Genomic DNA, 23370 nt, shown 5'->3' with positions numbered 1-23370 from the left:
TTAATTTTCTTCATATATTATATTTAGTCATCTTTCTTTTGATTGCTATTTATTTTATTTGAGATAATTTTTAAGATTGATTTTTTTTTTAAGGATTTCATCCTCCTTTGGTTTTTCTTCCTATCAAATTTGATCATCATTATTTTTATTATTATTTTTTTACTTTGATAATTTTTTTAAATTGATATTTTTTTTCAGTTTCATCTTTCAACATTAAATTTATTAGAAATTGAGTTTCTTGAATGAGCCAAAGTCTAGAATTTCACTGGTTGCAAGTTTAGAAAATTAATCTAGGTTTAAAAGATTCACCTAGGTTTGCTTGATGAATTTTTTAAACTCATGTTTTTTTAGTTTCATACTTCAAAATTTATTTAATTGAAAATTGAGCTTCGTTATTTTTCTTTATTTGCTTTCATTTTAAAAATAATTTGGATTATTTCACTCTTTAATATTGGATTATTTGATAATTAAGTTTCATGGTTTTATTTAATTTATTTTCTACGAGATTACCCTGGTCTCAAAACTAGGTTGTAGTTTTTGCATGTTGACTCGGGAGGGATCGGGGTGGATTTCTTCAACCTTTTTTGGATTTTTTTTTTAATTTTGTCCTTCAATATCTTATTTGCTAGAAATTGAACTTCGATCTTTTTTTTTTCTATGGGGTTATTGTGTTTTTATTTATTTTTTGGTTTGTTGTTAGATAAGATCCTTCAACATTTGCTTTTTTGAAAGAAAAAAATGATTTGTTATTTCAATTTTATTGATTGACTGACAATTGATTTTCGTACTTTTCTTTCTATGGAGTTATCTCATGATTGCTGGGTTAGTAGGTTAACTTGGTTTGACTCAGGTTTTTTTTAAAATAATTTTTTTTTCTCAATTTTGCCCTTCAACGTTGGATAGTTTGATAATTGAGCTTCATGATTTTATTTAATTTGCTTTTTATAAAGTTACCGCAACTTCATGACTGATCTACATATCAAGCGTGCATGGATTTTTTTACCTTTTCTTTATTGTCAAATTTTTCTTCTAGTTTAGTTACTATCATTGTATTTTTTTTATTCATGTTATTAAATTAGTTGAATTTATTAAATCCAATTGAATTAATGACTCAACTTTTAATTTTATTTTACTTTATTAACAAGTATAGCCTTAGTATCCCATTTTTATCTTAGAAAAAAAAATTACCCGCAGCATAACATAAAACACCTATCTAGTTTTAAACCATAAATGTAAAGGTGCAAGTGATATGGTTGAGTTTACTGGGCCAGACATGAGTTTATCCATACAAGAATAATATCTTATTAGACTTCATTAAAAAATAATCGACTTCATTAAAAAAAATAATCATCTCTTGCTAGGATCAATCCTTGTCAATTCTAAAACTTTGGTTTTTTTAATGAAATAATGTCATTATAGATAAAATTTAAATAAATTAAATTAAAATAATATTGCTTCAAAAACATTTAAAAAACAATCCTTAAAACAACCTCCACCGACCCCAGCCTCGTGGCAAGACAGTTTTAAAAATTATCAGCTCAAATGACTGGTCGTTTTGCCTCGCAAGTTTTGAGTCCTAGTGAGGTGTTGAATGATTAGTCGTTCTATTTTGTGATACTAAGGTAGAAGCGCTTGCCTAATGATATGAACCATAGATTTGTAATCTCTATATGATCATGAAATCATGGACTGGACTTGTTCTTGTTGAATCATATGATCCATGGAACGAAGTGAAAGGAAACAAAAGTTCTATCGTCTCTGCAAAATCTTGAGTTAACAGAGAAAAAAAAAGGCCTTGAACTAGTGGCCAAGGCACTGTCGGCTTAGCTTGTATAACAAATAATATGATAACCTATTCCAAGGAAAACATTAAAAGGGCCAAGTTTCCATTCATTCTGCAACAATGGAGCCGGCAAGTAATACAAAGCTACAATACGATCCTGGGATCACCTGTGTCTTCAAGGACCCTCATCCATTCCTGCGCTTGTAAACGATCCTGGCCACTTGCATCCTGCATCCGACATTCCCTCTTGAAGCTTGTATGGGTTTATCACTCAGATGTAAGGTTCTCGCAATGCTGTTGGCAGCTCCAACTCTGGTTCGAGCTCCCCAAGAGGGGAGAAATAGCTATCCACCATGTCTTTGCTTACTTCTTCTAAACTTGGAGGGTCCCACTGCATTTTCAGATGGGAAACAAATTACTAATTGGAGTAAGAACAATCATATGAGAAAGTAAGATTAAGTGGATTCAGTACCTTTGGAGCAAAATCCTTATCTACTAGCCGAGCACGAACACCCTATGAAAAAGCAGAATTCAACCAGTTACAATAGATTGGATCATCAAAATGTTTTGCAGCATGTAAAACAAATATGCAAAGAGGAAAACGAAAATTAAAAGAGAGAGGGAGAGAAGAAGAAGTTACCTCACAGAAATCATTAGACACTTGTTTGGACATTCCAGTGAGTGACATACGATATTCACGAGCAAGACACTGATCGAGAGATTGAAATCTACCTTCTCGTATCTAAATGCCAAAGAAACTGAAGTCAACCCTATGAATTACAATAGACACCACCATAGTTGTGAAGCATCATTAACCTACCGAATGCAATGTAACTTTTAAGCTCAGTGGTGAGGCTTCTTTTATTTTGCCGATGGCATTTTTACACCACTCATTATAAGAGTTGGCTGCCTCATTTTCCTGAGAAAATAAAGGTTCAAATGTCAGACACACGACTGCAGCACAAAGGGCATTGCATAGAAAATGAAGCTTACCAGTGCATTAACAATTTCCTCAACTGTATCATGGCTGAAACATTTATCAATTGTTTCGATCCTGAAACAACAACAAAGGATGGAAATGGGGAAATAAAGTAAGTTGGACATACAGGTTACATGTTCCATTTCATGTATAAAAGTTATGATGCCTTTTCTTTTTCCTTTTCTTTTTCTTTTTTATTTTGTTTTTGAATGCTACAAGAAACCAAACCTAGAACCACCTAAGAAACCACCCAACCCCCTTACCACTGGCCCAATCTCAGTGGCTCAGTTATGATGTCTTGTAAGAATGCTTATATGTCATCACTGTCAAATTAATGACTTTTTCCCCAGATAGATAGATATTGCAACTTGCAAGACTGTTCAACTGTAATGCAGTTAATGATCAATACTATACGAACTAATATTGCAATTGTGGAGGAACTAAATCAACACAACAGGATACAAAGTAAAAAAGTAAGAAAATGCATAAGGAGACATTACTTGTAAAGGACGCTTGTCTTATCTGGATAGACAAGGTCACCATATTGTGCAAGAGAAGTCTCTATGACAGTAGCCTCATCTGTGATCAGTTTACCGAGACGTTCTTCAATCAAATCAAGTCTCTGTCAAGGAAGATGTTATTATATGCTACACAACATTTATGGATGCAGACAAAGAGTAAAAAAGAAGGAATCAAGTAGTAGATTGCAGTGAAAACAGACCTCATGTAATGCATAGTGAGAAGCAAGGCCACAAGCAATCATTTCTACACCATTAAGCTTGTCTCCCGTTAGAGCCAAGTATTCCCCTGAAACAAAGAATACTGAATACCAACATCGTGCCCGAAAAAAAGGGAAAAAATTCTGGTTCACAAGAAAATAAAAGTATGATATCGAACAGAACATATGATAAATAATGCATATTCAAAAGCAGAGATAGTCTGGTGTTACCTAAGTAACCAGGCAGGCGAGAAAGATAAAAGGAGGCCCCTGCATCAGGATGGAAACCTATTTGAGCCTCTGGATGAGCAAAAACCTGCATACCATAAGAATAGTTAAGAAGCACTTCACCTGAATGTGTTTTATGTAACATAGACACCATGGCAACTACATTGATATGATACAGGGAAAGCACAGTTTCAAAGTTGTCTTGACTCAAGTTCAAGAAAATTAATAATGTTTCATTCAGATGTTAGTCTGTAGCACTAGTCACTTACAGTTTTATTAGTTGCCACACGAAACATTCCTGGCACCGCAATTCCAGCCCCAGATCCCATGGTGAAACCATCCAAGATGGCCACCTGAAAGAATGTATAACAATAGGAAAGTAAATTAAATGATGACCAGTTTAAAGCTACCCACAAATGTTGTTCTATGAAAAAAATTGTACTCTTATTACATGATAACAAGATTTCATCCATAAACTTTTGCAGCAGAAACATAGCAAGATATTAGAGTACCCAGATACCATTACTTAGCTCAAAACTGATTGAGCTCTACATAGAGATTTTCTAAGAGGTTGTATTCTCACATTTGGCTTCAAATATGTTGCTTGTAGGTAGACAAACTTATACAATGTCTGGAAATATGTTTTGCATTCTTCCATCTTTCCTGTACATGATCAAAATGCAGTTCGGAAGTGTATCAGCAACAATGTCAGTATCATGACTATTTGTAAATGTGAAGCAAAGGCTGCATCTGAATAAGAAGCAACACTAACAATATCAAAGTTGAACAAGGAGAGAAATGAAATGTTATAAAAGGTTATGAGTCAGTAATTATTGCGAGGTGATCAAAAGAATGAAACAGATGGAGTAAAACAGTTATGTCCAAAATCAGGGCCCCGTCATATCAATCAGTTCTAAAAGCACCAACCATTCTACCTCTGCAGAATTTTGTGCAGTGCAAACACATTTGATCAGTGTACTGTCGTCAGGTACCAGAAGACAGATTTATTTTGGCCTTTGAAGTTTGAACAATCTCTCTTAACTATAACATCGAGAAAGGATCCCTAATGTATATGATGGAATGTGGCTCATTCAAAATTCCATGGACATAGCCTTGTGGCTCAAGAACTCATGAGATAGACACACGGACACACTAACTGTACATATGTGCATGTGTGTGGGTGTGCACATGTGCAAAAGCATGAAACCCACCTTCATTTAACAACTCACAAAGGGAAACGACATCTGAACCGGAACAGAAAGCCTTGCCGCTACCCTTCATAAGATATGAAGAAAGCAGGTTAAACACCAAGCATGACCAAATTGGAGCAGAAAAAATAGTGTCAAATTTTCAAAAACATCTCCAACAACAAATTAAAAGCATTTGGAAAACATGTTTATAGGATATGTTCTTAAGTAAAGTCAAAGCTCTATACCTTCATCAAGACAAATCCAATATCATGGTTTTCTTCCCATGATTCATACAGTCTCTTCAACCGAGCCACCTACCAAGCAATAGACCTTCAACTCATTTTCAAATTTTCCACATAGCTACTAAAGAACACTAACGAGCAAACAGAACAAATGAAGAAAACGAGAGTAAACCATTGGAATTGTGAGAGCATTGTGAGAAGCTGGTCTATTAAGAATGGCTGCTCTTGATTTCGCTCTTCCTTCAACCAAAACCTGAAATTTACCACCCAAAAAAAGAGAAAGCTCTTTTTTTAAAAAAAAATTATTCACATATAAAACATTTCTCAAAACTAAACCAAATGGTGCGCGCACTCAACACACACAAAAAACAAATTAAAAAAAAAAGCTTCCAACTGGGCACAAGCATTTCTAAACAGCTAAACAAATACTCCATTCTCGTGAGTCTTCTTCACATAAATAAACCATTTCTCAAAACAAAACCAAATTTCATAAACACTGAACATACACAAAGAACAAATTATTAAGCAAAAAAGATCAAAACCTTGCACTAAAAAGACCCAGACTCTCAATTGGGTGCGAAAGGTAAAGACTCCAATAAAGCGAAACCCTCCGTATGCTGTGACAGGTCGTTTTGTGGGTCTGAGACAGAAGAAAGCCCAAAAGCCACTGAAGTTTTGGTGTCATCTCCGCTGGCTCAATAAAGAAACACCAGAGCTGATTATTTAGAGGGGAAATCCAAAGATCTCCTTTAACAGAAAGGCAGACACCTAGAAGATTCTATCATAGGGTTCCCCCATTATCCTGCTAAATTGTCTTGTCTTTGGTTCTATTTCATTTGGGAAGTGAGGGGAATTCCGGCATTAAATTAACACAAAGACTCGAAGCCAATTCGCGGGCATTCCTATCTAGAATAAAGGAGGACAAGAAAGCCTACACCCGAAAATGAAAGAAAAAACAGAAAGCCCGGAAATGATAAATAGACTCTCTATTGGGTGCGAGTATTTTTTAACGAATAAACAAATAGCTCCGTTCTTCTTAATTTTCTCTTAATAAACGAACAAATTCTCAACACAAAACCAATTGGCGCGCACACACAACATACACAAAGAACAAGTATTGAAGCTCGAACTTAGAAGACAAACTTTCCACTTAAAAGCCTCAATCTTTCAACTGGATACAAAAAACTTTAGAAAAAAAAAAGCCCCATTCTTGAGAGTCTTCTCTTCATAAATGAACCAATTCTCGGTAGAAAACCAAATGCCATACACACAAAACGTATACAAAGACCAAAACTTTAAGCTAAAAGACAGAAACTTTCTACTAAAAGACTTAAACTTTCAATTGGGTGCAAGAGTTTCAAAACAAAAACATATAAAAAGAGACTGACAGACTGACCTGGTCTTGAGGATCATCGTATTGAGCATCGTAAGGTAAAGCAGAGAAGTTTCTCTGATAAGAAAGAAGCCCATTTCTAGCTTGCTTTAACTTTATCAATCCTTTGAATCTCTGCATCATCTCTAGCTCTATTTGCTTGTGCAGGTGTTGGTAATGTATCTTGGGTTCGCTTCTCTATCAATGGAGGCCACCCTTGGTTTTAGTTCGCTGTTCAGTGCGTTTAGCTCTCGCAGGAGAAGCGAGGGAGTTCCCTAGAGGGTGTGGGGTTTTACGTTAATGGGCTAAAATGAATGGGCTGCATCACCTTGTTAAGGGTTTCAATTTGGGTTTTGAAAGTTTTATTGATGTCCCAACAAAGTCCTTAAAGAATGATTATTTTTCATTTTTTTAGCTCTAACTATAGTTGAACCAATTTTAACCATAGTAATGCTACACAGCCCGGCTCATAATTTGACTCGAGATCTATGTTATAGATTAACTGGAGTTGACAAAAATCAATTAATATTTTAATTTTTTAAAGTAAAATCTTAGAAAAAAAAATTAATTCGAGTTTTAATCAGATTGAACATATCATATAGGTCAACTCCCTCTTAATTTTTTTTCTTGAAATCCATCCTAAATCAGGTTTAATGAAATTAGATTTAATGTGATTAGATTCAGGGTTAAAAATTAAAGATTAAGTATTAAGGTTAAGTTTTACAAGTGTTAAAAAATGACTTGATGATAAATAAAAAAAATAAAGAATGTTTGCTGGTTATGTAAAATTTATGTCTTAAGAGTGGTCGGTGAAACTTAACAAATAATAATGTTAGATTTAACGAACAATTCAAATTACACATAAAATTAATTATCAAAAAGTTTCATCAAATTACAACCAATGTCATTGTCATCACTACACTGCCCTAACTTTGGCTCTCAACCCTTGTGATTAAGAACAAATTCATGTATTATGGTCAAATGATTGGTGAGTGTTGACAGCATACGAAATGTAACAAAAATCTCTTTGTAAGGTTCAGTCTAAAGTTGAACATGAGTTCATCTTTATTTTGTTTAAAGATTACAAAGTGTGTAAGAACTTGCAGGTGACCAATCAAAAGCAAATCCGGAATGTCATCGTCTCCTTTGTACGCATTTACTTCCTTGAATCCATTGCTATCATTAGCTTGGAACTTGTTTCGACAAAGTCAAGTGCTTCTTCAAGCGAAAGTACTCAGCTCGAATAAGAACGATGAGCTTCATCCAGCTCTCCTACTGGAATAGCATATGGTGAGTTCCAGTCAGCATCAAAGATTGCTTGAAGCTGTGAAACAATGGCAGGGTTGTATGTCCCGAAACTGACACCAGCTGTTGTGTAAAAATAATCCCATATAAGATTGCTCGTGCCAATGTGGGCTCGTGTATCACTAACTGCATATTTTCCATGATTAACCCGCGTAAAGCCTGGATAAATGTTTCCTGTGCTAGTCCCATTGCTAATTGCAGGTCCTGTCAGGTTATAACCTGGAACTAAATAATACTTGATCTCAACTTTACCAGAACAGTTGTTACACTTGGAGGAAGAGCAGAGGACATTAGAGTAGAGAAGAGACTTCAGATACTGCTCGGTGTTGTCGATAAAATGAGCCCAGAATGCTACCAGTAACTTCACTGTTGCGTGCTTGGAGAAGACAACCTATCAATTCAACAAAGCCATTGAAATACAAAAATCTTTCAGAACTTAGAATATTCTTGGTAAATGCAGATACATATGCACACAGCAAAAAAATATGCACTGAGGCATGCACATCAATAAAATAAGAAATTCTACGAGCTTAGTAGAAAAGCGTGTTCTGAAATGCTACAAATCTTGTTTTTAAGAAGTGTGGTGATCTTACGAATGCAGAAACTTAATGGTATGAAGACATGGATACCTCAGATATTACAGAGGAAAGGGATGACCAATAAACTGTTGGCTTCACATATTGGGATTGGCCAAGCCAGTCCATAGTGTTTATCCTAACCGTGGATCCGGTTCCAACAGATTTAATTGTATCAACCCATGCCTGTTCATCAGCCTGGAACCTGCCAAATGAGAGCTGCTAGCCCAATATAGTATCAAAATGGGCAAAGCATAAAGAGCAAATCACGTTAGAATATATGGATGCATATCAGATGCTACATGCCTGAAGTAACCAAAAATTGCTCGATTACCTCAGGAGGAGCAAAGGATAAATAGCTTGGTTGAGGCCACAAATTTGAATAACTGTGCCCGGGAGTTTCTATTGGAATATGGAACATATATGGGTCTGATAATGTTGGATAGCCTGTAGTATGGGGAGCCTTCACGAAACGAGGAAGAGGTGATCTGTAACAGATACGTCATCTTCAGTTCGGTTAATCGTAAATTTTCAACCAACAAGACAGTAAACCATGAAATGAACAAGGACCAAAGGAGTTGACAAATGAGTTCTTGAAAACTGTCAGGCTGTGATCTCTTCATATAATTTCTCGAAACATTACAGATGATTTTCCAAATCATCTGACCAAAAGAAATTGATTCCAAGAAACAAATAACTTAATTAGGTTAATGGAAAATCCTCCAACACACCTGCATCTTTCTTTAGAATCAATGAAATGTGACCAGCATGGAACCGTTCTATTAACTTGCCACTGTTGATCAGATGCAATTCTGGTGTAAGCTGACGAATTAAGAGAAGCAAGTTTCCATAGGTTTCCAAAGTAGGTTTCAACACTTTTTGCTATTTTTGGACAATCAACTAGATAAATTCCAACCTCCTTAACCTGAAACAATACCAAAATCATGAACATCCACCTCGAGATTCAACTGAAACCAACAACATGCTGAGACAACAAGAAGAGCAAAAAACACCCTAAGGTTATGGATTCTGCAGTTCAAGGAAATTAACCAAGCAACAGACTAGACGACCATTCAAAGTACCTGAGTGAGAGATTTCCAATCATTATTTGCAGATCCAATATACACATCTTTTCGATCCGATATCCAAACTTTGGTATGAATTATGCCTGACCCCCACCATTTACTCAGTAACAAAGTCACACTCTTCACATTTGGCCTTCCTGAAGCAAGGTCAGTTGGTTCTTTGGTAAAGTCAGGATAAACACCTGAGTGTTGTAACAGCCTAAAAGACATTCAATTTCACAACAGAACAAACACAGTTCAAATTACAATTACAAAGTGCAAGAAGAATTCCTCTAATTCAAGAGAAGCAACTCTTTTTTGTGAATTTGATATGCATACGAAAACCCATTACGCAGAAACTAAATAGGCCAAACCCAGATGGAAACCAAATGCAAATCACAAATAAAGCACAGAGGAACACTAGAACATGAAAAAACACACCTGATACTAACATTTCTAAGGGCAGCATCCTCTATGGCGTTGTAAACAGCAGAACCTTGATCAGCGCCAAATCTCTTCATCTCCTCTTTAGAGTAACCATAATCCCCTGAACGAGGATCAGCAGGACTTGCCACTAACTGCCAGTATTGAGCTATAACATCCAAACTCTTAGTAGAATTCTTGGCCAACCAAAGCAACACATCCCCTATCAAACAACAATACAATCATATCAAACACTAAAAAACATAATAGGTTGCAAAATCTAAACTTTATTTTGATAGAGATAGTTGAATAGCAAAAGGAGAAAAACCCATCAAAGTTTTACCAGTGGTGAGAACACCAGGGACAGGAGAGAGGTGTGGCATGTCTGTAGGGATTGATTGGACTAGCCATGCTTTGCATTGTGGTGATGATTCTGTTAGAGTAAGATTGGCTAATAATAATAAGAGACAGAGAGAATGTGAAATGATGATGTCTGAAAGTGGATGTTTCATGTTTTCCTGTTCAAGATTGTGGTTACTGTGTGTTTTTGTGTGTAAAGGACAGTGCTTTCTGTGATAACTACAATAAATGGAAGCTATTGGTCATTGCTATAGTTGGAAAGTCAAAGGGCTTGACTTTTGGGTTCATCTCAATCCAGGAAAGGAACATGCAATGGAATCTTGTTTAGATCCAGTGGCATTGTTTGACTGATTGAAAGTGTTTTGAGGTTGTTTTTAATGGTTTTTTTTTTAGATTTATTTGTTATTTTAGTATATAAAAATTATCTAAAAATTCAAAAAAATAATTTAAATTTTAAAAAAAAATTAATTTTTTTTAAATATAGTTATACTGTGCTAACAAAAATAAAAAGTTTGAGTTTACACAAATTTGTGATTATTATTTATATTGTATATAATTCCCCATGCTAAGTTATAAGTTATAGCAGGTACAAAATAAAGATTTGTATATAAAATAATATTAAAATGGTAATATTATTAAATTTAATTCTTCGTATCACACTTAAAACTTCTAAACATATTCTTTATTTATTTCATTATTTTGATGTGATCTTATTAACTTGTTATATTAAAAAAATTTAAATAGTTAATAAAAACATAATTTAACTTTAAAAGTATTTTTAAGATGATATCTTTTTTTAAAAAAAATATTGAGATAGTAACACATTGAATTAATTCAGGTAAATCTAAATTAACCCGATAAACTTGTAACCTGGATTATGAACTCTACTGAGTTTAATAACTTTATTTTTAAAAGAAAAAAACTATTTTTATTTAATTATATGATAAAAAATAGACGTTTACAAAACTGAGCACCAACTCAATACTAGAATATTTCTTTAAGACTACGATAACCCCTTACAAATAAATCAAAATAAATTATAAAACTTAATTCTTAATAATTATAGTTTTTTTATGGAATTAAGTTTTATTTGATAATGTAATAAAAAAAACAGATGCTAAAAAACTTCAGTATCAACCCTATCTCGATGCACTTTTCTAAGAACATGATAACTCCATAAATAAATCATGAAATTCAATTCATAATAATTATGTTTTTTTTTTAAAATTATTTTTTATTTAATAATATAATAGATATTGTTTTAATGATATGATAGGAAAAAAAAACAAATTATTATAAAATTAAACATTAATCTAATTCAATGCGAGATATTTTTTCAAGACTATGAAAACCTAGTATAAAAAATCAAAATAAATAATTAAATAAATTTTTAAATAAATTCAATATAAAAATATGAAAATGAAAAAAAAAAAAAAAAAGACGCTACCATTTAACATGTTGATTAGTTCTTGTTAATTTTATCCAATAAAGTTTTGTGAGGAATTACTCTTTAAAATTCCTTATATTGAATGAGGGAATCTTGTTAATTAATAGTTCCTATTTTGTTAATTAATAGTTCCAATTTCTTTAGAAAAATAATTTTATAAGATTTACAGCCCCCTGATGTATTTAAAATCCAACGAATCTGGTGCTTTTAAAACACTCCATAAATAGTTTCAAAGAGATGCATATGAAGATATGAAGAGAGAAACTTCAGCGTTGATGCTGGCTGTAGTGAGAACAGGCAACGGGGACCTGGTCACAAAGCAAGAGGTGAAAAAAAATGGAAAAAAGAGAGGCCATGAGAATTATAAGCATACAGGGAAGAAATCAGAGGTTGGCTGGACAACTTTTCATGAATAATCTAAGTGAACTTCATACATAGACATAGATAATATTACATTTTGAACCCATCAAAAGATGTTAGAAATTAAAAGCCACTCAAAAAACTGATTACACCTCCATCTCATCTACTAGATAAAGATAAAAGAGTAAGCCTCCATCACCTGCTAGAATCAAAACCTACCACTTTTTACACTTGAACAGTTCTCAACAATCTTCTTCCCTTGCTATGTTCTGATGAAGCTCAAATTCACTCTCTCTAGGAGATGGAGTGTCTCCTTTGTCTTGAAGATGAACCGAAGGACTTGGTGTCACCAGGTGCCACTGAAGTCGGGCTCTGCGAACTCCCAGATGTCTCCGAGCTTCTGTTCTCAACATGCCCTCTACCAACAACCCACAATCTATCAAAGATCCTCCTTGATCGAGATGGCAGCAGCTGCACACCACTTTTGGTGCTCTTACTGTTTTTCTTCAGCAGTTTTCCATTTTTCCGGAAGTCTTCTTCTTTTATCTTCATTCTACTCATTTGTTTCTTGAGGGATTTGTTATCGTCTGCTGCTGTCTTCTCCCACTCTTCATCTGTGTTTGTTGTGGAATTTGAAGTATCACGGGCATTGTTGTTGAGAGCCTGAACACCAGAAGCTGCTCTGACTTGCTCAAAAAAGAGAACTTGGACAACAACACGGAGAGGGAGCCGCTCATTCTGTGCAGCATGCATTGATGCCTCCATTGTCAGTTTCTTGACATCCATTAGCCCGCATATCTTCTTTTTTTCTGCCTTCGTCAAACTGAGATGTTCCTGAATTTAAAATAGCCATTAGTGAATCATACCAGAAAAGCGTTCCATTCACAAGGAAGAGCTTATGAAAGAAAAGTTGGTGACACAGAATCCTTATGTTGGTAACCATACACAATTTGCTGAAACCCATAACCACCACCCTCAACCCATAAAAAAAAAAAAATATACAGTCAAGTTCTTCACCATAGACAAAGCAGTTTAAAACATTTTCTATACAAATCACAAATCCCCAGGCACAACACATTTCAGTTGACCATCCTGCTTAAAATAAAATAAAAATGTAGCATCTTCATTCTAATGCGGCTTGATGTGAGAAGTCCAGCATCCAAAAGGTGGTGATATGGTAGACAGTATATTGTTTTAATAGTGCATACATACAGAAACCCTACAGGTGCTTAAACTATAAAACTGAAAGATTAAATAAGACTATAAATGAAATTACTCAAAAGCACAAAATACTACCTTCAGATAGATGTCAATGGCTTTGTACAACCCATCTTGAATTGATCTTGCCGAATCAGGAATTGACCGTGACAAGTCAATGAAGCTGGCGATGGTGAGATTTGGGTCGTGTGCAATTTCAGCTAGATATCCATCAATCAATTTACCAAGGTTCATCAGGGTTACATGTTCATGCCCTAAAATAAAGTCACCATTTGCCTCGTTCTTCTCATCCTGGTTATACTTTTCATGCATCAAATAACGATTAACAATGCACTGAATCAATTCCACGTCATATAAAGTGTTTTGAGGAGGCCGCGCAGGAACCAGTAGATCCTTAACAGAAGCCTCATGCAACTTCAAACTGATTCTCTTCACCAAATCTTCCCTGGGTGAGTCATTGACTCCAACCAGAATGGCAAATTTCAACAATTTCAGCAAGAAACTACACGAACAACCCACACCCTTGTCTGGAGGCAACAAACAAATGAGTGTTTCTACCAGATATTTGTACCTCCAAGTACGAGCATCAGATACTGAGTCATCAAATGAATCTGGCAGCCATCTGACCGCGTAAGTTTTCAGTGCCTCCCCAATCACTTTACCATCCATTCTTCCCTTTGATTTCACAGTGATCATGACTCTCTTGTAGAGATCGATATCCAGTTCACATATATCTTCAACCCACCAATCCTTAGGAACAGATTCAATTTTCTCTCTGAAATTTATCCCTTCCTCGACTATTTTATCAGGCACTGACAACTTACGGTTATATGTGTAGGACCAAGTAATGCTTGCAGGGTCCACAGAGGTTTTAGATGCAATGGAATCTATGCACCTGCCCACAATCTTCAGATCTTCAGACCATGGCAGAAGAGATTTGGTGGTCTGAAGAACAATAATGGAATCCTTCCAGCTACGGAAGATACTGGAGTTCAGAAATACCTCAATTTTAAAAATAAGGTTCCCTCGGTCAACGTCCTCAGTCATCTCAAGGTACTCAGCCGCACAACGAGCAGCAACAACATTGTAAGCATTGAGAGTAACTATCATTCCATAGCAGAATTTGGCACAAATTTCAAAAGCCTTTGGCCCACCAGGAAAATCAACCATATCAATTTCATCAGAGTTCTCACCAGCTTTTGACACAAGCTTTTGCAAGCGATTGCTCTTTGACAAGAGAGGGAACTGCAAGTTCATAAAAGCAACTCATTGTGAATTATAGAAACAGAGGCAAAAATAAAAGGAGCTGTAACTCAAGCTGTGAAAGGGCTCTTTTCTGACCAAGTAGCCAACACTTTTATGTAAGTCAGTGGAAGAAGTCCTTTAATTTTGCATATGATAAAATTTAAACTCTCAAGCAATTAGGACTTGGTATAAGAAGATAATATAGGGAAAGCATAATCAAGCTTTTACTAATTCTAGCATCAACAGTACATGGTGAGACCACTATCGAGTGTAGTTAAGAAATAAGCTACATTAGAAATAGACATCATCTGAGAAACAAAATTTTGACCACCCTTACACGAAAACATGACATGGTTTTACCTTTTATTTCCTTTCCAATTCAATGGACAAAATGCTTTTACAGGAAACTAATTTATCACCAACTCACAAGCCAGCATACAATTGCCAACAAAAGAAAGTAAAAGAAACAAGAAAAAAAAATGCTTGAACATGTTTCTAGTCCTGCAATTACTTACAAACTTAAATTTGTATATTATTGAGATTTAATGGTTATACAATATTCCAATGCTAGTAATAAAGTGATAACTTGACGTTCCTCAAAGAGAACCAATATACCGGTTATTATTCTCTAGATCTCTAGAGATTTGAAAATGTTCATGGGTAGGTGTTAATAGAATAGAGCACTATGACAAAGATGAGACCATACCTTGTGGAGATTAAACTTAACTTCTCCAACATTTATGATGACATCTGTTTCCAGTTCGGATGCCACATACCTGCATAAGTACAACTAACATGCTAAGCACCCAATAGACAACTCAATGCAGTAAATGTGAAGGGCAAGCATTAAATGCACCTAGAAGGAGTACGATACTGCATGTACAGGGGGCAAATAATAAAATGGTATAAACCATAAAGAATTAAGAGTACAATGAGCATTTTCACTGTTCATGTAAACAAGGATGTGGCAAATTTGTTCATTATCCCGGAATTTGTGATGCCTCACAGCCTTAAAGAAACCACAACGTTATCATAAATAAGAACCTGACATACATTTTTAGAACGAGATAACTAATCCCAACTGCTGCAAGGAATTGATAAATTTAAAGGAAGTTCAACACACAAACTTGTGCATACATTATACATAAAAACAATTGATGGATGTGCTTGGTTTAAAGGATTTTTGGTCTGCAAATGAAAATAATATGGAGAAGAAGATCAGTCCCCAGATAACTAACTACATCTGTTTCAGTGACATTGCTGCAAATCATCCAGAAAGAGAATAACAGATTTCTGTATAAGACAAACCAAAATTCAAATCCCATTCACAGTTACATGGATTTCTTAATTTCACATGTAATTTTGTCCTCTTACCCCTCAAAACTCCAACCATGGGATCCCTCACACTTACGGCTAAAAATACCCACATGATACTCCCCTAGAGTAGTGCTCTTATGCTTTCATTATATTACAGGAAACAAACAGCTTGCTCATATCTTATTATGCAGCAAGAGAAATACTGCCCATGGTGATGATGCCAGTTGATTAACATAAATGTCCAAAATTATCAGTCTTTTTTTTTATTACTCTTAAAATGAGATAGAAAGTAAAGAAACACAATTCCTGTGGAACTAGATCAGCCTGGCCTGAAAAATACATTTATGGTCCCTACTCTAGATTTGTTTTCAAGATATAAAATGTAAATGATACTATGGTAGGTTCAGGACAAATGCTATAGCAATGTTTAGAGGAAGAAATTGCTCATCTGCGATGATTAAAGTTCTTGCAAACACTGCATGACATTACTACATTTGGACCACCAATTCATCACAAAAGAGCAAGTTCAATTTCAGGACCACCCCCTCAAATACCTCTCCTCCCCTTTTTTCTCCGCCCCTCGAATAGTAGTACCAGTAATAGCAATGATAGCAACAACACAAGCAACAAATAATAAGTAAAATAAAAAATAAAATTAAAACTAGTAGAAGAACTGAAAACCAACTCCACATCAAGCAAAAAAACAAGGGGAAGAAAAATCAGTAATTTTCTTGATTCATTAGTAACATCAAAACTTACTCAAAACCCTCAAAAAAACTACAAAAATCAACTCGCATGACAGTGTGCTTAACAAGTATGTTTAACAGCACAATCAGCAGTGCTTTTTAGTTAAAATTTCCAAATGCGAGTCTCAAATGCAGTGCAAGAAGGTACACAATTTGTAATAAAAAAACACAGCAAAACCAATTCCTTAGAACTAAATTTGCCAAAAATAAAACAAAAACAAAAGAAAGAGTGTCTTACCAAAAATAACACAAAATGAAGGAAAACAAAAACAGAACAAGAGGGAAAAAATGAGAGAGAGAGAGGGGGAGAGGGAGAGAGGGAGCTTGACTTGAGCTTGAATAACAGAGAAGAACATAAATGAAACCCTCGTACCTGACAGATTTGCCATCAGCTTGAAATGCATCAGGCTTGGACCCCAACTTCATAAACTTCATTCTTAACCCCAAGTTACCTTTCGAAAGGAAAAATCTTCACTCAAGAACTCAACAAGCTTTTATTCTTTATCCCTTCCCTCCCTTCAAGGATGACAAAGTTTGAGACTTTTTTCACTTTCTGTGAATCACTAAAACCAAAAACCAGAGAGGAACAGAACAGAGACAATAAACCAACAAGCAATCTCTTATACCTAAAACCAGAAATGGCGGGTTCTTAAAGGAATGAATGACTGAATTTTCTCTCTCTTTCTCTCTCCTAAAACACTCTACCAGCAGACCAGACCATAATATACATTGGATTGAGACAGACAACCTCTGCCTTTAAGAACCAGACACCACCTCGAAATTCGAGCTGTCTCATTGATTTCTAATAACCCTTCAGTCATACTACTACTAGTACTAACATTTTGGTTACTCTCTCACAGCAAGAAATCAAACAAACGATGTGGGGTTGTTACAAAAACAACAAAACAAAGTAAAATAAATTGTGGGTTAGAGGAAAATAATGATTAAGAAACAAGAAAAACCAGAACTTGGGGCTCAGAGAGAGAGAAATGATTCTTTTTTAAAAGAAACATGGCGTCAGAAAGAGAGAGAAAAAGCTTCTTTGGCTATGGGATTAGCAAGGAAAAAAATATAAATAAAGAGGGTTCAGAGTAGAGCTGTAGAGAGAGAAAGAAAAAGAGAGAGAGTATTGCTTGCTTGCTAGCTTTTGTAACATATCAATTTCAAGATCAAGATCAATAAATTCTTCGCCGCCTTTGCTTTAAATCACACAACACACAGACGCGCACACACCTCTCTCTCTCTCTCTCTCTATCGCTCTATCTCTCTGATCTGGTTCAAAGATCTTCTTCTCTCTCTGTGGACGCAAATCTCAAGGACATCATCCTATTTATCTCTTTCTTCGTATGGGAAGCAGTATATTATATTTTATTGCTTTGTTTATCTCTGTAATGGAGTGTAATCAATCTTGGTTCAGTTTATCTGACGTAATTGTCTCATCTTCTTCTCTTCTCTTCTCTTCTCTTGTTGAGACTTGAGAGAGAGAGAGAGAGAGAGAGAGTTATTATTATAGTATTGGTTTTTTACTGCTTTCTTTTTCTCTACCTGAATTTTGCTTCTTTTAAAATCTTTACAAATAAAAATAGTTATTGTAACTTTGTGTGGTGTGGATTTTTTTTAATGCGTTGCATTATGTTTTTTAAGAGATTTTTAATTAAAAATTTATTTTTTATTAACATATTAAAATTATTTAAAACATAAAAAATATTAATTTAATGTTTTCATGATAAAAACAAGTTGAAAAATATTTTTAAAAACAAAGTAGAACACAAAAATAAACACTATACTAGTTTGACATTATGATAGCATTAAAGTGTTTTTTTAATATATTCAAATAATTTTTTTTAATATCAAAATATCATGATTTAAAAATATAAAATAATTTAACTTAAAATAAAAATATTATTTTTTTATAAAAATATTTTCAAATCACACAAACAAATAAACTTTAAAAGTTAGAACTCAAACTGATTTAATTTGATTTTATATTCTAAAAATAAAATAGATTCAATTTGATTTATTGACTGATTTGTAGTGCAATTTTGGATTAATCTTAGTTCTGTGAGCTTTAAGTTTATAATTATTATTTTTTTACTTGGTTTAGTTTGGTTGGATTTGATTTTATCTTTTTTATTTTTAAAATTTAAAATCTAAACCAAATTTTTTAAAAAAATAACCAAAATTATCTAAAAAAATAAAAAAAAATCATTCAACACAGTTAATTTTGAGCTGATTTTTATAAAAGTTTCAGATGACTCAATTAATTTATTCATTTCAGTCTAGAATTACTTTTGTTGTATCTATCCTATGCATGTAAAAAATAAAATTTTAGTTACTATCGCATACAGAGATAACCAAATGTAAATATGCAATTTCTTTAAAAAATATTAATGATAAAAATAAAAAATTAAATTTCAAATTAAACAAAATTTCTCATTAATTAATAAAGTATTGGTCTAATGATTAAAGTATTATTATATTTTTATAAAAATAAAAATAAAAATTCGATCTCTAAAATTTCTATTTATTAAAAGTGGTATTTATAAACCACAGAATTAGTTTTATTTAAAAAAAATTGTAAAATATCTAAATAAAAAAAAACGAATCTCTCATTGGAAATAAATTATATATATAAAAACTAAATGATAGCGTTAAATTGCGTGCAACTGTACTGTTACAATTGTTTTTATTTTATGTTGAAAAGGAATTCTCTAATGATTTTTTGTGCCATCAAAATTAAGTTTATTTATTCAATTAACTAGAGATATCTAATTATGCTAGGGTTAGAGAATTATCAAAATCAAAATCTCTAGACTACGAGAGGTGGTATGATTAGAATTAACGGTAATTTTTAATTTTTAGAGAATTTATTTTTGTGCATTTTAAAAGTATATTTGGTATAAAAAAATATTAAATTATTTTTTAAAAAATATATCATACATATTTAAAAGCACTTTTAAATAAAATTAAAAATTATTTATTTTTTTTACTTCAAATTAATATTTTTTTTTGTATTTTTATATTATTTTCATGTGCTAATATCAAAAATAATTTTAAAATAAAAAACATTTTAAAAGTAATTATAACTATATTTTTAAACAAATAATGCATATAAAAAAATGTTTGGACAGCAATACATAATGCATGATAGTAAATATTATATCTTTTATATTTAAAAATCTAAAAAAAATATTTTAACTTAATCCGATTAAACCCGAGGTAGACCAACCAATTATATTATTTAGACATGCTTGAATTAATATAAAAATCAATTTAAATTAAAAGACAATCAAAATCAAGCTCTAAATTATAAAATTACCATGTTAATTGTAAACTTAATAACCGGTTATAAAGGATTGAATTGTCAAAAAAAGTTATATTTTTTTAGATACTTTATTACGATGATGTGTACGGGAGTGGGGGGCTGTGAGAGACAGGTGGATCGCTGAGAGGGATGTGACCTTTTCAAGGGAAAGCTTTTTATGCCGTTAAAGCACGCTACCTTTTCATTTCCAATTTCACCCTTGTTGATTCTTCAAATTCTCATTCCTTGCCCTTTTGTTGTTTCCTCTCTGTCACCTAGCTTTTTGTCTTTTGACTTTCTTTTAACACGGGGGAATTTTACTGCTTGGACCCGGCAAAAACAAAAAATGGTCCAATCCCATTTGGCCCACTATATTTGTTCCCTTCTCTCGCTGTACAGAAATCTTGCCTCCCAATTCCGCCATGAAACTGTAGCTCCAACCTCTGTGCTCTATTTGTTTTCTCTTGAAGCATTCATGATCTAACCCTCTCACATGTTTCCACCCTCTACGGGGCACCGTTTGGCTCTCCTTCCTCGTTACATGATGCTCCGGTTGCGTTTTGTTACCGTCCCCGGACGGAAAAAATAGAAACATGTTTGGTCGAGAAACATGTACATATTTTTAAAAATTATATTCTTTTTATTTTTCTTATACTTGTTTTTTTTCAAATCATGATAGGTTTAGATCACGTTCGATTATTGTTTCCTAGTTTTAGATCATGTTTTTGGTTTTTGTTTCGAAACAACAACCAAACGCGATCCAAAACCAAGCACGATGAAGGATTAATTTTATTGTTTTGATTCATTTTTATTTTTAAATTACAATTTTAAATTGTGAAGTGTTTTAATTAATTTATTTTATTTTATCGAATTTTCTCATTAAAAAAACAAACAAGCTACGCGAATTCCAACTGAAACATCAAGAGAAAATCATCAAAATATTAACATATCTTAAGAAAAATATGCAGCTTGCATGTGCTATACAAAGACTTTTATGATCTCATTTATAGGGTTAGAAAATAAGCATTTTTTTAGCCCCGAAATAAATAACGGTCGGTGGGTGGTCTTGCGTAGGTCATTTTGGTTACTTCAAGGCCATTTCTAAGAACATGGGCGGGAGGGTCAAGTAAGAAGACCAGTGAAAAGGAGATGATGGTGTGCTTGATAAGGATTAGTTCCCTACCAAATTGATTGGCCTTCAAATCTGATTTTTAAGCAGGTAAAACCAGCCGTGTGAAAGAAGGGAAAACGGCTCTAACCATTAATTTTTCTCAACTTCTTTTTTAATGTTTTAGTTGCAAATCATAAGACAGAGATCAGGCAGCCTCCAACCTTGTTAAGCCATCACTAGCCTTTCACATTAACTAAGTTTTAAGGAATTTAGAAGAAGAATACCAAGACCTGATCCGAGGAGTCATCGGAGAAGGATCCGAGTCACGGGTTAGGTAGGTCACGGGTTGAAACTCGACTGGGATTATGTTTTGAATCATGTGTTTTTCAAATCAAATCGATGGGGAAGATTTTTCTTTTCAAGTTCCATGATGATATGCAAATTGCAGCTAATTGGAAGAGGGAGATCTAGAGCATGATGACTCGTTTGGTTTAGAATGCTTCAATAATTTCCTAGCATAATTAGAAAGAAGATGGGATACCAAGGTGGGGCAATGAATTTAGTATTATTTTATCTACAAACAATCATTCTTGTTCAAATCTTTCAAAATGATACTTCAGTTAATTACATGATGATCGTAAAAATTAAGAAAAAACTTCAACCTTGTCTCAATCCTTTGGCACAACTCTTAATTTCATCACACATCTTCGTACAATAAAACGCAACCCATTCTAGGATATTTAGATGGAAAATATTAACCATGAATATTGTCGAATGATTCAAAACATTTATAAATACATTAAAATGATATTTTTTTTATTTTTTTTAAATTATTTTTGATATTAACACATTAAAATGATATGAAAATACTAAAAAAATATTAATTTTTAAAAAATTAATTTTTTTCAAAATTACTTTTAAAATAAAAAAGAAACAGATCATAGTAGAAAAAAGCAAAATTTACAAGTAGCCAAAGTTAACATCTCTATAAGCATAAATCAACTTTGCTTTATCCGAAACAAGTATGGAACTGCAAGGTGTTGATTTCCTTCTCTCCTCTTCAGTTCTTTTGGGTGAAGAAATGTCCTCTCCTTTGTCAGCTTTTTTTTCTTTCTTTCTTTTTCATGCTGTAAGGTTGCCATGCTCGTGCAATATGCTCTCTGATCTTTACATCTTTTTCCCTAGGGTTCGCATATCCCTACACATCCCCTGCTGGATTTAGCATCTTGTGTGTGTGTGTGTGTGTGTTGTGTCATATTATGCCCCGTGTGTGATGGTTTTCAGTGGGTATCCTCAGGCAGATTTCTTGTACTGCTCTCCCGAGCCAAGCTGAGGACCACAGCCAAATCAAGAATATCCAGTTTCCAATATCAACGAACGTGTTTCTCCTTGGAGACAAGGCTACACAAGGCTTATCTTTTGTAATTATGGAAGAAATGCACTTATAAAAAAAATAAAAAGTAAAGAGAGAATTGCTGCTATAGTGCTTCTAATTAATCTTGTATCATAATTATCTTTTTATATTTGATAGAAAATAATATAAATTATATCTTGAAATCTCATCTAACCGCTTAAATTATTATGTTAAGATGATTTTTTTGATACGGTATCAAAGTTTACATTGAAATTTTTAGATTGAATTAATTCTTTGATAATATTTAAATTCATCATGTAAGAATATTATGGCACCAAAACATTTTCTTTATATTTTGATCACTGGTTTTTTAGGTAAGTTTTCACTCTTGGTAATTATTTTTTATTAAAACCGTGTTAATTTGTTTTTTTAAAAAAACTTCTTAGTATTGATTTGGTTACATTAAAATTAAGTTTCTTCGAGCCAATCAAACCAATAAAAATCTAATCTAAACCAATCAAATTTAATTAGATTAATATTATTTTTGTTTAGAAACACGTCAAAAATTAGGATTTAAATCAAGAATTTTTCAAGTCAACTTGGCAACAGACAAACCTAGATTTATCTATTATTAGTTTGACAAGGAAAATTGGATTGATGTAGCCTCACTTGGTCCCAAGATACATGTGAGGGGGGAAGGAGTAAGAACAGCAGGGGACCCTTTTGAGTTGAATAAAACTGTATCCAGGCCTCTAAAATTAATTGCTTGAATAGTAAATTTGGACCAATGCCCCTTTCAGACCACCACCAAGGAGGTCCTAATCCTTTACAGCTGCCTCATAATTGTGCGATTCAACAACCCTCTGTACCTTTTACCAAAGTATAAATATTAATATTGCGAGGAGGAAAGAGCTTCAGGCGAGGACTTCTGTTTCAGTTCCTTTACTCCACAAGTTTCCCTTTCCAAATGATAGTTACGTTCATCATCACATTTACTATTTCTGATTCAGCTGCCCAGCTAGCAGCCTG

General features: G+C 33.5%; 3 protein-coding genes across 3 annotated transcripts; all 3 read right to left on the bottom strand.

The window, feature by feature from the left end:
- Positions 1-1731: 1731 nt before the first annotated feature.
- Positions 1732-6822, bottom strand: LOC133673882 (small ribosomal subunit protein mS47). Its single transcript, XM_062094810.1, has 14 exons — positions 6537-6822; positions 5313-5393; positions 5144-5212; positions 4920-4983; positions 4292-4371; positions 3978-4061; positions 3712-3796; positions 3484-3569; positions 3263-3384; positions 2777-2837; positions 2604-2702; positions 2424-2525; positions 2256-2297; positions 1732-2174 (listed from the first exon to the last, which is right to left on the bottom strand). Exons 1-14 carry the CDS (start codon positions 6654-6656, stop codon positions 2055-2057), a joined length of 1215 nt encoding a protein of 404 aa, XP_061950794.1. The 5' UTR covers positions 6657-6822; the 3' UTR covers positions 1732-2054.
- Positions 6823-7344: 522 nt separating this feature from the next.
- LOC133674103 (uncharacterized) lies at positions 7345-10500 on the bottom strand. The gene is made up of 7 exons (XM_062095089.1): positions 10223-10500; positions 9898-10102; positions 9475-9676; positions 9124-9317; positions 8727-8880; positions 8447-8611; positions 7345-8208 (listed from the first exon to the last, which is right to left on the bottom strand). The coding sequence occupies exons 1-7, from the start codon at positions 10389-10391 to the stop codon at positions 7747-7749; spliced, it is 1551 nt and encodes a 516-aa protein (XP_061951073.1). The 5' UTR covers positions 10392-10500; the 3' UTR covers positions 7345-7746.
- Positions 10501-12076: 1576 nt separating this feature from the next.
- On the bottom strand, positions 12077-18073 carry LOC133674311 (BTB/POZ domain-containing protein NPY1-like). Its single transcript, XM_062095357.1, has 4 exons — positions 16946-18073; positions 15216-15285; positions 13343-14509; positions 12077-12880 (listed from the first exon to the last, which is right to left on the bottom strand). The coding sequence occupies exons 1-4, from the start codon at positions 17005-17007 to the stop codon at positions 12341-12343; spliced, it is 1839 nt and encodes a 612-aa protein (XP_061951341.1). The 5' UTR covers positions 17008-18073; the 3' UTR covers positions 12077-12340.
- Between the last annotated feature and the right edge of the window lie 5297 nt (positions 18074-23370).

The sequence above is a fragment of the Populus nigra genome, chromosome 15, assembly GCF_951802175.1.
Source record: "Populus nigra chromosome 15, ddPopNigr1.1, whole genome shotgun sequence".
NCBI classification, from domain to species: Eukaryota; Viridiplantae; Streptophyta; class Magnoliopsida; order Malpighiales; family Salicaceae; genus Populus; species Populus nigra.
Note: the sequence above shows the minus strand (reverse complement) of the source record. Positions and strands in the feature narration are given on the sequence as shown.

Excerpts from the sequence above, each read along its gene's own strand:
- LOC133673882 (XM_062094810.1), bottom strand. The coding sequence starts at position 6,656 with ATGATGCAGAGATTCAAAGGATTGATAAAGTTAAAGCAAGCTAGAAAT. Across the intron at positions 4,984-5,143 it reads TTGGATTTGTCTTGATGAAG|GGTAGCGGCAAGGCTTTCTG; the intron begins GTATAGAGCTTT and ends TATCTTATGAAG. Across the intron at positions 2,175-2,255 it reads ATAAGGATTTTGCTCCAAAG|TGGGACCCTCCAAGTTTAGA; the intron begins GTACTGAATCCA and ends CTGAAAATGCAG.
- LOC133674103 (XM_062095089.1), bottom strand. The coding sequence starts at position 10,391 with ATGAAACATCCACTTTCAGACATCATCATTTCACATTCTCTCTGTCTC. Across the intron at positions 8,612-8,726 it reads TATCCTTTGCTCCTCCTGAG|CTCTCATTTGGCAGGTTCCA; the intron begins GTAATCGAGCAA and ends TTGGGCTAGCAG. Across the intron at positions 8,209-8,446 it reads TTTCCTCTGTAATATCTGAG|GTTGTCTTCTCCAAGCACGC; the intron begins GTATCCATGTCT and ends TTGAATTGATAG.
- LOC133674311 (XM_062095357.1), bottom strand. The coding sequence starts at position 17,007 with ATGAAGTTTATGAAGTTGGGGTCCAAGCCTGATGCATTTCAAGCTGAT. Across the intron at positions 15,286-16,945 it reads GCTGATGGCAAATCTGTCAG|GTATGTGGCATCCGAACTGG; the intron begins GTACGAGGGTTT and ends GTACTTATGCAG. Across the intron at positions 14,510-15,215 it reads TTAAGTTTAATCTCCACAAG|TTCCCTCTCTTGTCAAAGAG; the intron begins GTATGGTCTCAT and ends ATGAACTTGCAG.